Source organism: Cydia strobilella, chromosome 7, assembly GCF_947568885.1.
Source record: "Cydia strobilella chromosome 7, ilCydStro3.1, whole genome shotgun sequence".
Taxonomy (NCBI): Eukaryota; Metazoa; Arthropoda; class Insecta; order Lepidoptera; family Tortricidae; genus Cydia; species Cydia strobilella.
Genome location: NC_086047.1, coordinates 10,457,908 through 10,471,657, shown reverse-complemented (window position 1 = coordinate 10,471,657; position 13,750 = coordinate 10,457,908). Strand labels below are relative to the sequence as shown.

At 38.1% G+C, this 13,750-nt stretch overlaps 1 protein-coding gene across 5 annotated transcripts in view; it reads left to right on the top strand.

The window, feature by feature from the left end:
- The window catches only part of LOC134743097 (cystinosin homolog), a 52,739-nt gene extending 40,528 nt beyond the window's left edge, over positions 1–12,211 (top strand). For 3 of the 5 annotated variants that reach the window (XM_063676420.1, XM_063676419.1, XM_063676418.1), the window contains 5 exons: positions 982–1,101; positions 2,375–2,545; positions 2,972–3,192; positions 4,625–4,732; positions 5,050–5,718. In XM_063676420.1, coding sequence (XP_063532490.1) covers positions 982–1,101; positions 2,375–2,545; positions 2,972–3,192; positions 4,625–4,732; positions 5,050–5,095 — 666 coding nt within the window. In that variant the 3' untranslated portion in view covers positions 5,096–5,718. Of the gene's footprint in view, positions 1–981; positions 1,102–2,374; positions 2,546–2,971; positions 3,193–4,624; positions 4,733–5,049; positions 5,719–12,063 lie in introns of those variants that run through there. The other 2 variants (XM_063676421.1, XM_063676422.1) reach the window with 2 other exon arrangements.
- Positions 12,212–13,750: the final 1,539 nt, after the last annotated feature.

The following is a 13,750-nucleotide window of genomic DNA, read 5'->3' as shown; positions in this document are numbered from 1 at the left end:
TGTTTTTGTAAAAATTGTGTTAGTTATGTTCTTTTTGTAAGAAAATAAAACAAGTTTCTATAGAAATTATGTTTTGAATTCTATCAGAGAGGTACAGATTTATCTTACTTTACTAGGGGATTTACTGATTTTGGACAATTGGGGTCATTTTTGGACACTATCTTTTGCTCTACGTGTAGATCCTGCTTAGACGAATGCTATGATACCAAAAACTCATATCCGCAAAAAATGTTAGTTATGTTGTTTTTGTAAACATGCCTTCAATTGTCAATTTGTGTTTATATATACCTAATATCATTACTATGACGTGTAAAATTTTAATTTTATTAATAAATGATTGTATTGTATTGTATTGTAATGAAATCACATACTTAAGATTGCACCATACTATATAATATTATAAATGCGAAAGTGTGTCCGTCTGTTTGTCTGTCTGTCTGTTACCTCTTCACGCTTAAACCGCTGAACTGATTTAGTTGAAATTTAGTTTAGAGATAGTTTATACCCCGCCCGGGGAAGGACATAGGGTAGTTTTTATCCCAGAAGTCATCCTTTAAGGGGGTTTTAAAAGGGGGGGGGGGGAGGTGTAAATTTGTATGTGGAATCGATAAAAAGCAGATTGGAAAATAAAATAAGCAACCCAAATTACTAACTTCACGCAGACGAAGTTGCGGGCATAAGCTAGTTGTTATATATTTTTATTTTGAGTCACTTTTGATAAAAGCGTGATTAATTATTTTGCACGATTTTCTCCTATCAGCCTTATGTATTATTAATTTATTATCAACAGTGATGCACAATACTGCGTCGTAATTTTTTTTTTATCTTTTGTTAAAGTATAAATTATAAAAGGATATTACGTATTGTGAGAATACACGACGTGTTGGTCATACATACCTATAGATAATGATCAGTTTGAAATTATTTGTTCAAAATTCTAAGTAAGCTGTCATTACCTAATTTGGTTTTATAAAATTTCAGGCGGAATACTTCGCTCGACACCCGAAGAGTTTGAATCCAGTGCAGCTGAATGACGTTTTCTTCTCACTCCATGCTGTCTTCGCTACCCTCATCACGATAGTTCAATGCCTCCTATATGAGGTAATTATACCTATAATAAAGTAGGTAATTTTGTACTTTGTGCTCATGGAATAGAGTCTACATTTTCTTTTAACTTTGAAATGTAATTTTAACACATACATACGGCTGTTATACTTAGTTCGGACAGTTCAACAGCGACGACCGATTATTGTTTTTCCTTAGCCAGTTTTGCCACCAACATGTTTCGCTGTTTTATAATCATCAACAAAATACGTCCGCGCTTATTTTGCGGCATCCACTTGTTGGCTACTACCCACCACACACACACACACACTTACACACACATACACACATACTTGTTGGTATACTAGCCCACCTATCCGGATGCATGCGACATACGTGACCTGCCCAGTCCCACTTCAGCCTAGCGGTCTTCTCCCCTACGTCAGCTATGCCTGTTCTGGAGCGCAGTGTAGTGTTTCGGATGCGATCCATCCTTGTGACACCTATAGAATGCTGCGCTCCATTGCTCGCTGACAAACCTTTAGTGACATTGGAAGGTCGCCCTTTATTAGCTCCTTCATGGATCAGTAGCTCTTCCAGGCATTTTGAACACGGCGCTCAACTTCCTTGTCTTGCCTGTCGCTGAAAGAGACTAACTGGCCCAAGTATATACTCGTTGACATATTGTATAATCTGCCCATCTACCTCAACCCTACGTTTCATGCTGCTATTAGTCATCACCTGAGTCTTTGCGAGGTTTTTTTTTGTATCTGAAGTCATCAAGTAAAGGTGACACAAGAAAAGGATGAAGATATTGCATGTAGCGGAAATGAGAATTTTAAATGGATGTGTGGTGTGACAAGAATGGATAGGATAAGTATATAAGAGGAAGCTTGAAAGTTGCACCCATAGTAGAAAAAGTAAGAGCCAATCGCCTAGCGTGGTACGGGCATGTGATGCGGGGGAATGAAAGTCACGTGACGAGATAGGTAATTATGATTGAATGTGGAGGGAAGTAACGGGAGAGGAAAACCGAGGAAAAGGTGGATAGACTGTGTGAGAGATGATATGAAACGAACGCGAGTGAATGACAAGATGACGGGCGAGAGAGAGGTAATGCTGCGCCGACCCCAAATGAATGGGATAAGGGCAAGCGAATGATGATGATCTCAAGTCTTCAACACGCACTATCTAATTAAATATTACAGCCAAGTGTGTTGCATTGGTCCTCAGCGCATTACAGCTAAATCTATTGTGATTCAAATATTGAAGTAACGGTCAAAACACAGGTTTTTATAATCACTAATTTATGCTTGTTATTGTTTCGCAGCGCGAGGAGCAACGTGTTTCGCTGGCGGGTCGCGGGATCTTAGGCGTTTTTGGTCTCGTAGTGATAGTGACGGCCATCTTGGGCGGCGTTGGCACCGTGGCGTGGCTCGACTTCATAAACTACTGCAGCTACATCAAGCTCGCCATCACGCTTATCAAATATCTACCTCAGGTAACTTACGTCTAAGAACGATATTCGTTCTGTGATATCAAGCAGTGATGTCGTTGGCGGGTCGCAGGATTCTAAGCTTGGTCTAGTGTAGCAGTGATGGCAATACTAATAGGTGTAGTTAGTACCGTGGCATGGCTCGATTTCCTGTACTACTGCAGCTACATTAAGCTAGTTATCACGCTCATCAAATATTTTCTCCAGGTAACTTACGTCTAAGATTTGTTTGTAGTGTGAGAGGCAGTGAGTCTGACAGATCGCGGGATCTAATAATTATCTAGTCTGCTAGTAGTAAATTCCAGTATTCTTTGGAAATACCAGAATGTTTCCTTTTAGCAAATTGAGATATTTAAACGATTTAAGGTAGTTTCCCTGGAGGGCCCAATGAGTTCTCCCACACTGTGTAAATGATGTGTCGTTGTATTGCAGGCGTACATGAACTACAAGCGCAAGTCAACCGTCGGGTGGAGCATCGGCAACATTTTCCTCGACTTCACCGGCGGGTTCCTGTCCATTTTCCAGATGGTGCTGAACGCGTACAACTACAACGACTGGGTCTCCTTTTTCGGCGACGCCACCAAGTTCGGCCTGGGCCTCTTCTCGCTCGTGTTCGATGTCTTCTTCATTCTGCAGCACTATGTGTTCTACAGGTTAGTTGGTGTAGACGCCGGTGGAGTTGCCAGGGGCGGAGTGGTTGAAACTAAAATTATGTTAATAATAGTAAAAGTTTTAAGTATTAGACGCAAAACCTGATACGAGGGTCAAGCGAATATAAACTGATATATTTAGGTATTTTAACATACAGTTTATATCAAATAATAATAATGTAATGTCTATTGATACAACATGTTCGGACATCAAAAGTCATTAAGGAAAATTTAGGTAAATTTGCTTACATTTTTCTCAACTTTTGTTAATAGTGGAAAAATAATTAGTCTAATTAAATCTTATTATCTCAATGTTTGAAAGATATTTCCGAATTGTAATGACTTTGCGTTTTTCGTATCGTATATGTCAATATAATTTCAATCTAAACACCAAATAAGTGTTTAAACCCTTTGACCGCCAAAGACGTCAAGTGACGCGCGCGGCTATAGCCCAATATCAACCTTCTTGCATCCCGACAAGGTTCACGATGACGCGTCGAAGCCGATAGGCGTGACATTCAAAGGGTTAATATTGCTATAGTAAAGAAATGCATGATGCGATCATACGAAACTGGTATGTTAACCTTTATTGAAATAAACTTTATTTAATACCCATTCCTAAACCTGGCAACTTGTATTACTTTGTATGTTTTGTTTATTGCTTACTCAGTGAAAAGTGGATGTTTTGTCCTCTTTTCTAATTTAAATCCACTTTTCATTTCGCGGTGTCGGGCCTCCTAACATAAACGTAAGACGCTCTATTAACACACTACTTACTAAACTCTACTTACTCTAATATATCGTTAAGAAACGGATTCCGAACTACGATGGAGTCTCATGGAACATGGAACTGAGATACAAACATCCTATCCACGACTTCCTCAACCGATTCAGCGCTAAGCATGAAACAACATCGTTATACCATAGAGCGTCAGCACGGTGAACGCCGACTGCCGGAAAATGACAATGAAACGCTGAAACTAAAAGAAGTGTTGTGTTTCTACCTTGCTCAATGACGCACATGATACGCCTTACCTCTCCAAGGCAGTATGAAAACAAGTGGAACGAGAGGTGCAAGAGGCAACTAGATGAACTAACCAGTGAACGGACAAACCGCTGATATAAACAAGAAAATATACAATTGAGAGGCTTAAAGTTGGATCGCATACCAGCGAAATGCATGTAAAGAGGACAAAAGGTGGATATATAAGAGGGAGAGTTTATGCAACAATTAACACATAATTCACACAAACTAAGAAATATTGTTTGTCATTTTACTCATTTCACAATGAAATCATAAACAATATTTCCACACGGGAAACACAACCATCAAACACGTGACACACTGCTTCGCTTTTAGAACAGAAAAATGGGGATGTAAAGTTTTTTTTTAAATGAAGATAAAAGAAATGTGTTTTTGTGATTGATATTTCAGAGAGAACAACGATTTTGATGTAGTAGACAATAACAGTAGTGACGAGTCGAGTCAAGGGGAAACGCGGAGTGGTGACGGGCGGGAGTACTTTTTATTGGTCGATAATTGGTATGTATCAGGCTTTTGTATTTCTACGGTAATCCTAGATTAAACCATGTTCCGTATTATTTACTAACCTATCAATAAGTACTTGTTTTAGTTTAACATCACAATTTGACTTGATGCCTGAGCACAGTAAAATATTATTTAAGTTACTACTCTTTTTGGCATAACATTGTCCATCGAAGTTCATTGTAAATTATATCTTATTATTTTTATCACAAAATGTTATTTTGTTTGTAATACATATTACATTCTGAGTGCTCATGTTTCCGGTCATTAGTTTAAAATGAGTATTGTATTTTAATTGTTTGTTTATATTTTAGGAATGCCGATGGAAAGAAGTACAATCTCAATGGAAAAGCGCGATGAAGGCTGGCGGCAGCTCAAACCGATCCTGTAGAATAACATTAGGTTATTTACTGTGGTTGATAGCTTTATCGCAATGCCATACACATTGACTTATCCGCCCACAATTGTCTACCTAGAATAATGTCTAGCTTGCTCAAGAAAATACCTAAAAGGTATTTTACGTCTTCCCTATTTGTAACTAAGATTTATATTTTTAGACTTTCATAGTCATGTATTGTTGAGTTTAATATAATTTAACAGGGACCAATTCAAAATTGACTGTTCTAGATGAATAATTGACTGTATTTTACATTAGGTACTAGAGAAAAGCAGGAATAATATCATATATTTGTGTTGTTAAATAGTTTGTTGTTGAATGACATAGTCATTCGTTTCGAAAAGATCTGTGATGACATTATATTGAATAACGCATTTTATATTAAAATGTGTACAATTCGACATTATTTTATTTTATTTTTCAACTCAAAATATGACCACATATATACGAGAAGCCCATCCTTTTCCCGCATGCCACATTTAAATTAGGTCTTTATTTTTGTACAATTTAAATTAGACCAATTAACATATATTAATTAAGACAAACGCTGTAACTTTCTTGTTTATCAATAAACGTATTTTGGCTTTGCTGTGTTTTCGTTCACCCTCGTCACCCGTAGTATAGTATATAGCCAAGTAACATCGCCATCAACCTTTTTTTACACGGACTCCTAGGAAGGATGTTTTTTAGGAAGGATGATATCTTTAAAAGTTTAATTTATGGCTAAATCTTAGAATTTTCATGAAACGATTGGTTACACATCATGAAAGTCGAACCTAACCTAATCATTGTCATGATGTATCAATTCTAAAATGGCATTTCATGAAATAATTACAATCTATGATCTGGCCACGACAGAATTTTTTGATTTTTGTTATGTAATATAACTATTATATATTAGGTACATAACAAAAATCAAAAACAAGTGGGAACAAATCAAACTATTTTATTAAATATTTTTTGTTTTTTTTTGTTTTGTAAACAACCACCACTGGAGGGCTTCGTCACTTTTTCTTTAATATATGACGTCTATTACAGTTTAAAAAAATCAAAAAAGTCTTATAAAATGTTGAACGCTTTTTTGAAATCGATATATGCTATATCGACTTGTCCGCCTGGGTGGTTCCAGCTCATAAGAGATTAGTCATCGTGCTGCAGTTAGGTCAGAAACAATAAAAATAGTGGCGTGCATATTCGAGAACCTCAGCAGAGGTCGATAGAGCAGCGACCGCTCAGAATTCGCTCACATCTGCTTCATGTCTCTGCGTCACTCGGATTATCTTCAAACATTCCGGATAAACACTTATCGACGCATCCGATATCCGAGGGCTCCGCTAGCTCCATAATCTGGTCTGAGTAACGTAAGAATTCATTTTTTGACAGTTTAACTGAGTACTGATAGTCAATTCGCATCTGTCAAACATTAATTCTTACGTTACTCCGACTATAACGATGCATGGATGGTATGCCATCAGGGGCGGCGGATCGCACGGATTTAAGATTAAGGCCTACTGTCCACGACGCGTAGCTGCATAGACGCTGCATGAATACGCAGTGCAGCTGCCATGCGAAGCGTAGCGTAAGCGTATCGTAGCCTACATTTCCTTTCATTCGTGAGAATGTCGTCCAACGATGAAGACGTTATTTACAAAAACTCAACGTGCTATTCCTTGCGATGCAGCCCGGCGTATGACATGCAGTACGCCCAGCGGCATGAAGCTTGCATGCAGCGTCGCTGACGCGACGTTGCCGCTCCGTCACAGAGTTGTGCGGTTTTGTATATAGGCTGCAAGCAAGCGTACAGCAAGCGTACAATGACGAGTACGCGTCTATGCAGCTACGCTACCGAGGACAGTAGGCCTAAGGCGGCGTACGCGTACGGCACCCACGAGCTGCACGGCTATGTCACTATACACAGACTGATTCATTAATTATCTATGGTAATTGTTACTGAATCTTATCACCATTCATGTAAATAGGTATCGTTGTAAATGCAAGTATAAATTGGTAGTTAGCGATGGTAAGTATTTGTAGGTACTTAGGTTATCTAGTGCTGTGGATATCAAATAGTGATTGATTGTAGAGACGTAAAGTACTTAAAAAAACCGTGATGCTAGTTTGACAGCCTATTTTGATGGCGCTTTACGAAGCCACATGTTTTGTGGGAACTGAATTGCCTAACGTCAACTTTTGACAACCGAAATAGCCACATACCTAATGTATGAAACCATACAACGACATCTAAGTACTTCATCTGTAATTAGAGGCACGTACGAGTAAGACCATATTTAGACCGTTATTATTATGTATTTACACCTAAGAGGTATATTCCTGCTTGTTAGAGATGGAGACGTCTATTAGAATTATAAAGTAACAGAAATAAATATTATATCATCTCAAGATAGCTGCTTCTTCGACTGCAAAAATTACTATGAATACTAGGTATAACGTAAGTATAGCTTCAAAGGTAAGGGTGGGGGAAAATACAATAATTATACATGTACAATCGCCGGTAAACCACCTTAAGGGCAGAAATCGTTTATTTAAGATAACCAATTAGGGTGCATTTTCGATTCCTTATGTTAGTTTGCAAATGCCGGCCGTCATATAAGCAATTGACGGTAATAAACTTTACCTGAACTAACCTTTTTTTTCAACATCTACATTTTTAATTGCCATGCTATTGGTCATCACTTTTATTTCATTTCATTTATTTATTGCATTCCATGGTACATACAGATGTTATCTTAAACTAAATTGTTACAACAAGGACCCTGAATAGGGCAAGTAATTACCTTACAAAACATATTACCTATTGCTTAATTTATGATATGGCCTGACCGTCTGCAATACGTTTAATGGGGAGGCGAAGCTTAGCCTAAACAACAACACTAAAAAACTTTCTTTACTACCTATTGTTTGTCTCATTACCTGTTTTTGGGGTTCCGTACCTCAAAAGGAAAAAAAACGGAACCCTTATAGGATCATTCGTGCGTCTGTCTGTCTGTCTGTCCGTCAGCCACAGCCTATTTTTTCCGAAACTACTGGACCAATTAAGTTGAAATTTGATACCCATATGTAAGTTTGTGACCCAAAGACGAATGATGAAGACCTAAGATGTAACGTAAACAAATTAATTTTAAATATGGGAAATAGCGCGTCAATGTACACTATTATTTGTGGTCAGCGTCCTTAATTAACCTCCTGCCTACTCGTATTTTTAAGTTAAACTATATACCACATACATAACGGTGGTCTATGTCTTATGGGTAGGACAAATGTAGGTGCAAGGTTAAAAGGCGGGGATCTACAAAAATAGTAGATGATCGTTTTAAATCGTAAGTCACGATATTGTGCTGTGCTAAGCATTTTAGAATAGGGAATATTACGCGAAACTGCGTAGGGGGTGCCACTACCACAATTCATCACAATCTGAGGGTCTACCGCGCAAGAAGAAAATCGAAATCTAACCTCTTTAAGAAAGAGGGCCGCTACGTACTGTATTTTGTATTTAGGTACCTTAGGTGTCGGAGGTCAGGACTCACTTTGAGTCGTTGCGTCACTGTTGTAAGTAAGTAAGTAACCTTAAAACCTTTGACGAATTGTGTAGGTTGTGTAAACAGATAACCTTGAAAAAAAATATATATCTTGTTTCGTTTCGTAGGTATTTTTATATTATTTTTAATAGACTGTACTTATCATTATTTTTTATCTTATCTATATGTAAATAGCACATTATTTGTTTGGATTTTCCCATGTTAGGGTTTATTAAGTAATTAAATAGGTACTAGCTTCGAGATATTGTAACAACAACTGACGTGGTTACCGCTTGAATTTAACACTAGGTATGCATACCTACATAATTCTTAATTCATAGTTTAAATAACCTCGACGAAAAATATAGCACCGTTATTTGTAGGCCAATCACATGATTGGCGCGACAGTATCTCGCCGCGAGATAGACTACCCGTCTTTTTCTAACTGTGTTAATTGAAGAGGGACGGGCCGCGGCGAGATACTGTCGCGCCAATCATATGCTAGCCCGGCTGTCGAGTTAAACCTATGTAGTACCATTAAAGATTCATCATAAATTTACATAAAAACCATATCGGTGAATGCGAATTCGAGATAAATTAGAATATTCGTTGGTGAATAAACACACAAACACGGCGGTCAGCCGGTCACGTGGGGCGGGGGCAAATGGGAAAACACCGAACAACCTCTCAAGGTTGGTTTTTAGGGTTCCATACCCAAAGGGTAAAAACGGGACCCTATTACTAAGACTCCGCTGTCCGTCTGTCTGTCTGTCACCAGGCTGTATCTCATGAACCGTGATAGCTAGACAGTTGAAATTTTCACAGATGATGTATTTCTGTTGCCGCTATAACAACAAATACTAAAAAGTACGGAACCCTCGGTGGGCGAGTCCGACTCGCACTTGGCCGGTTTTTTTTAAATGATATGTTTAGGGTGAGTCCTGTGAGTGAGTGGCGCTGCGATCTAATTTGCGATTCTGAAAGTAGTAGTATCTAACAAAGTCACGCCGATGCCACGCCGATGGCGCCGCATCGGCGGCGGCGGCGTGGAAATTTTGTCGGCGGCGGCGGCGCGCCGGCGCGGCGCTCATATCTACTTTCTATAAAGTAGGTACAGTCAGCAGCAGGAGTAGCTAAGCGGGTGAGGTGTAAAAAATGACCACACGCTTTTTATTATTTTTACAATAAAGTTGTGTCCTTGAAAAAAATAGACTGCTGACTGTACCTAATCGTAATAGTGGTATAGTATGAATTTTCTCAAATGATTTTTACGCCTAAGACTGCTAAGACTAATCTGGTAAACAAAAGCCATTGTTTCTTTTGTGCGAGCGGTGGGCTACCGTGTTGAGCGCATGCACAAGCAGCAATCACGTTTAAAAAGCGGCTGTATCGTCGTGGTTTTAAGGTACAAATCTATGTACATGTAACATGTTTTGGTAATGTAGGGCAATTGACCACCTCAATGTAGGCGAGCGCTCATTTTATTACTTAGACTTGTACCTTAAAACCATAATAGTTGCTTTGGCACGCGCTCAACATGGTAGCCCACCGCTCCCACAAAAGGAACAATGGCCTTTGTTTAACAGATCTTAGGTGTAAAAATCATTTGAGAAAATTCATACTATAAATAGATAGGTATATGTTGACACTTTGACTAAGCACTCTTATCTGAGAACAGTTATTGCTTTAGGTATGTTGCAAGTGCCTTCCGATGTCGAGCTTCAATGGACAAATGTACACCAATCTTCAATTCAAATTGCTCCGAAAACAAAGCTAGAAGGCCCAATCGTATGTGTTTTTTACTTCTTGCAAAAATGTGTTTACCCCTACCCCTACGCACGCAGTTTTCGCTACGAAATGGGAAAAATCCCGCTACGCGTCGTCGTAGCCCTGAGGAGTAGGCGCACAGTTAATGAGTTTCATTGCGAAGGCGGAATCAGAATATAAAAATATGATCATATTGATCTTAGCGCACTCTCTTTTACGAATAGTGAGTACAGGTCAAAGAGGATATAATTATTATAGAGCGGTACTGTCATAGTAAATTTTGTAACCACAGTAAATTTACTGCCATCTATCGACACACTTTAAAACTAAAAATGAAGATTTATTATAGATTTAAAATAATTAGTATTAAGATACGATAAAATGTATTATTTAAATATGGCCAAATGTTTTATTTTATTTGTATTAATTATTTTTATGATTTTGACCCATGTTCTTTCACTGATATGCGTTGAAATTGTTAAATAACAAACGAAACCGTCTACGCCCTCTATATGAGAGTAGGCCAAAGGTACAAATTTTTCGTTTGTGGTTCGTGGTACGTTTTTTCTTCAGACTGTATCCATTTATTACGGAGTTATATCTATCTTTGGTGCAGGTGAATTAGCGCGCGCTGTGATCTGTGATTTGTATGATACGGTACCTATAGTATTTTTAAAATGTGTCTTAAATAGGCAAACCTCAAATAAAATGTATGTAGGCACCTACATTGTTCTGTACTTGCATTGAAACCACAGTATATCTGTAGGTATCTACTGTAAAATGTACTTCGAAAAGTGGACGTAGTGACCAAACTGCGATATGATGTCAAAATGTAATACGCCGTTAATAACTATACTTTTTATTTTATTTTATTTTTTATTATATAACGTTTACTTTAAGCTACAACATATGGAAGAGCGGTGTTCTCTTAACACAAGTATCTATAATACTTAAAAAGAGGCACCAGATGAGATATTTAATTAAGATACTGAATAAATCATTTTTCATTTTCATTTTTTCATACTTTACTCATGGTCCTGCCGCTCGCGGTTTGTTGCCGGAAATGTAGCCGCGGCCGCGCCATGATCGATGGAAGGAGTGTCTGCCGCGTCAAGTGTCAACTCATTGCTCGTACCGCTGCTCCTAACACTGCCGATTCATTGCCGAAAACCATCATGGTTACGAGTCGCAAGCCGTTTAAACGAAGTTCCTAACCCTTGGATTGTTCAAAGCGGCAAAATGTTCACGGTGGATAACATGGTGTTGCTATTACGTTATTTCCACACATACAATTATCATTACGGGTTACACGGATATTATGACATTTTTAGTACAATTTAGTGCCTATAAATGTATATTATGCATCATCCTTAACACGCTGACTGTGGTACTGGGCCGAAAGACCCGATATAAAGTATGGTTAATTACGACTTACACTAATTGCCGCAGCGAACGTGTTAAGTCTAAATTGGAATATTAGGGATCTAAATCAGCTACACAAAAAAGTACTTAAGTTTTTCAATTTAGAATTGAATTAGGATTTTCATTACGGTTGCGATAACGCGTCCGTGGGTCTCGAGGAATTGTTTTTTTTTTATAACATTATAACGCCACTCTTCTCTTTACAGGGACGCGCGTTACATTCTTCTTCCTGGGACTTCAAGCGAAGACCAAGAGAACGTGGATATCCCCTCCGACCACGAGTACTCGCAGGCTGAGCCCTACCAGGGCGCCCCGACCGACGCATAGTGAAAGTTATTGCTACTCGTACACGGTTAGAACTCAATTTGATTTGAATTGTGCTTAGTAGATGACTGATGCCAAAACTTTAAACCAATTAATATGATTATTGCTAAAACGTAAGTGCAGAAAACTGTATATAATAATAGTGCGTGTAATCATAATGAAACATAACGGCTTAAGTACTTGTTTTATGTGGATATAAACAAGATTATAAACTAAGTCAGTGCGGTGAAAAACAAAAGCTTTGTATCTAACGTCTTATATATTATACGTGGGTGTTTATCTAAGTGCAATAAAAGTATTAAGATAGTATTCAAGTGGTCGAGATGAAAAGTGCTATAATTGACAAAAAAAGTATTGTTATCAGACATCAGTGATATCGTGGATGTGACGACAGAGCTCGTGACAACGGACAAATAAAAAGAAGACTGAACATTACAGCTAGGAGGGCTTAATTTTTGCTTACTCTAAGACATTGTCATAATCTAACCTCATATTTGTATTGAGTGCAGGCAATTCGAACGTTCTTAAGACGATAGTGGACGGCCGGTTCTCCATACAAACGCAGTCTCCAATTTCCTTCCTGGATATTGACCTTTATGGGAAATATTTTTTATTGTATACACGTATTTACCATAGCTAAGGGGCATAGTTCGACTATTTCCGAGTTTTTCATTAGGTATTATAAAAGTTTTATGAGCGAAAAACCAGTTCCATACAATTTTTGTAAATATATTTTTTATAATGTTAATATCCATCTAGAGGAAAACAGGGCTCGGGCTATGTTTATATCGAGAAGAGGTCATGTAAATTCGTCCCTTTTCCTCTTAACGTTCGATTTGCCTTTGGCTATAACCGCTAATCATTTTGCTCGTTACCTCCCCCTCTCTCTCCCTGTCGCTCAAATATGCAAGAGCGAGAGAGATGCAAATATTTAGACGATTTTCGCGGTAGGTACCCACAAGTGCAACTCTTAAACGCTTAGCGTCACCATACAGACATATTACTGGCCACCTTCCAATATCTGGACACCTTTATACTAAAATTAATACGAATTCTATTTATTTATTCACACAATTCAAGTAAACCAAATAACATTAGTTCTGAAAATTTACTTGGATTGTGTGTATATTAAACAGAATCTGTTTGAGTAGGTTCAGAATAGCGGAAAAATGATTGGACACTTAATACGACACGACTACTTCTTTAAAACTATCCTGGAGGAGCGGATAGGAAGGAAGCGGGGTAGAGGAAAACCCAGACGCAGCTTTTTAGATCAAGTGAAAGAAAAAGTAGGGCTCGTGTCGTATCAAAAAGTCAAAGAGCTGGCGCAGGATAGGGAAAGCTGGAAGATACTCCACCGACAAGAGAATAACTCTTAAGTTAATGATGATGATGATGTTTGAGTAGGTATAAGGTGTCCAGTTATTGGAAGGTGGCAAGTAACAGACGATTTACCCTACATCTACCTATTTATTTTCTGCATATTGTAAGAACCAAAATGGTTGGTATTTTTAGACATCATTATTAATAATTTTAAACTGACATGGGAATTAATCGCGTAAAAACTTA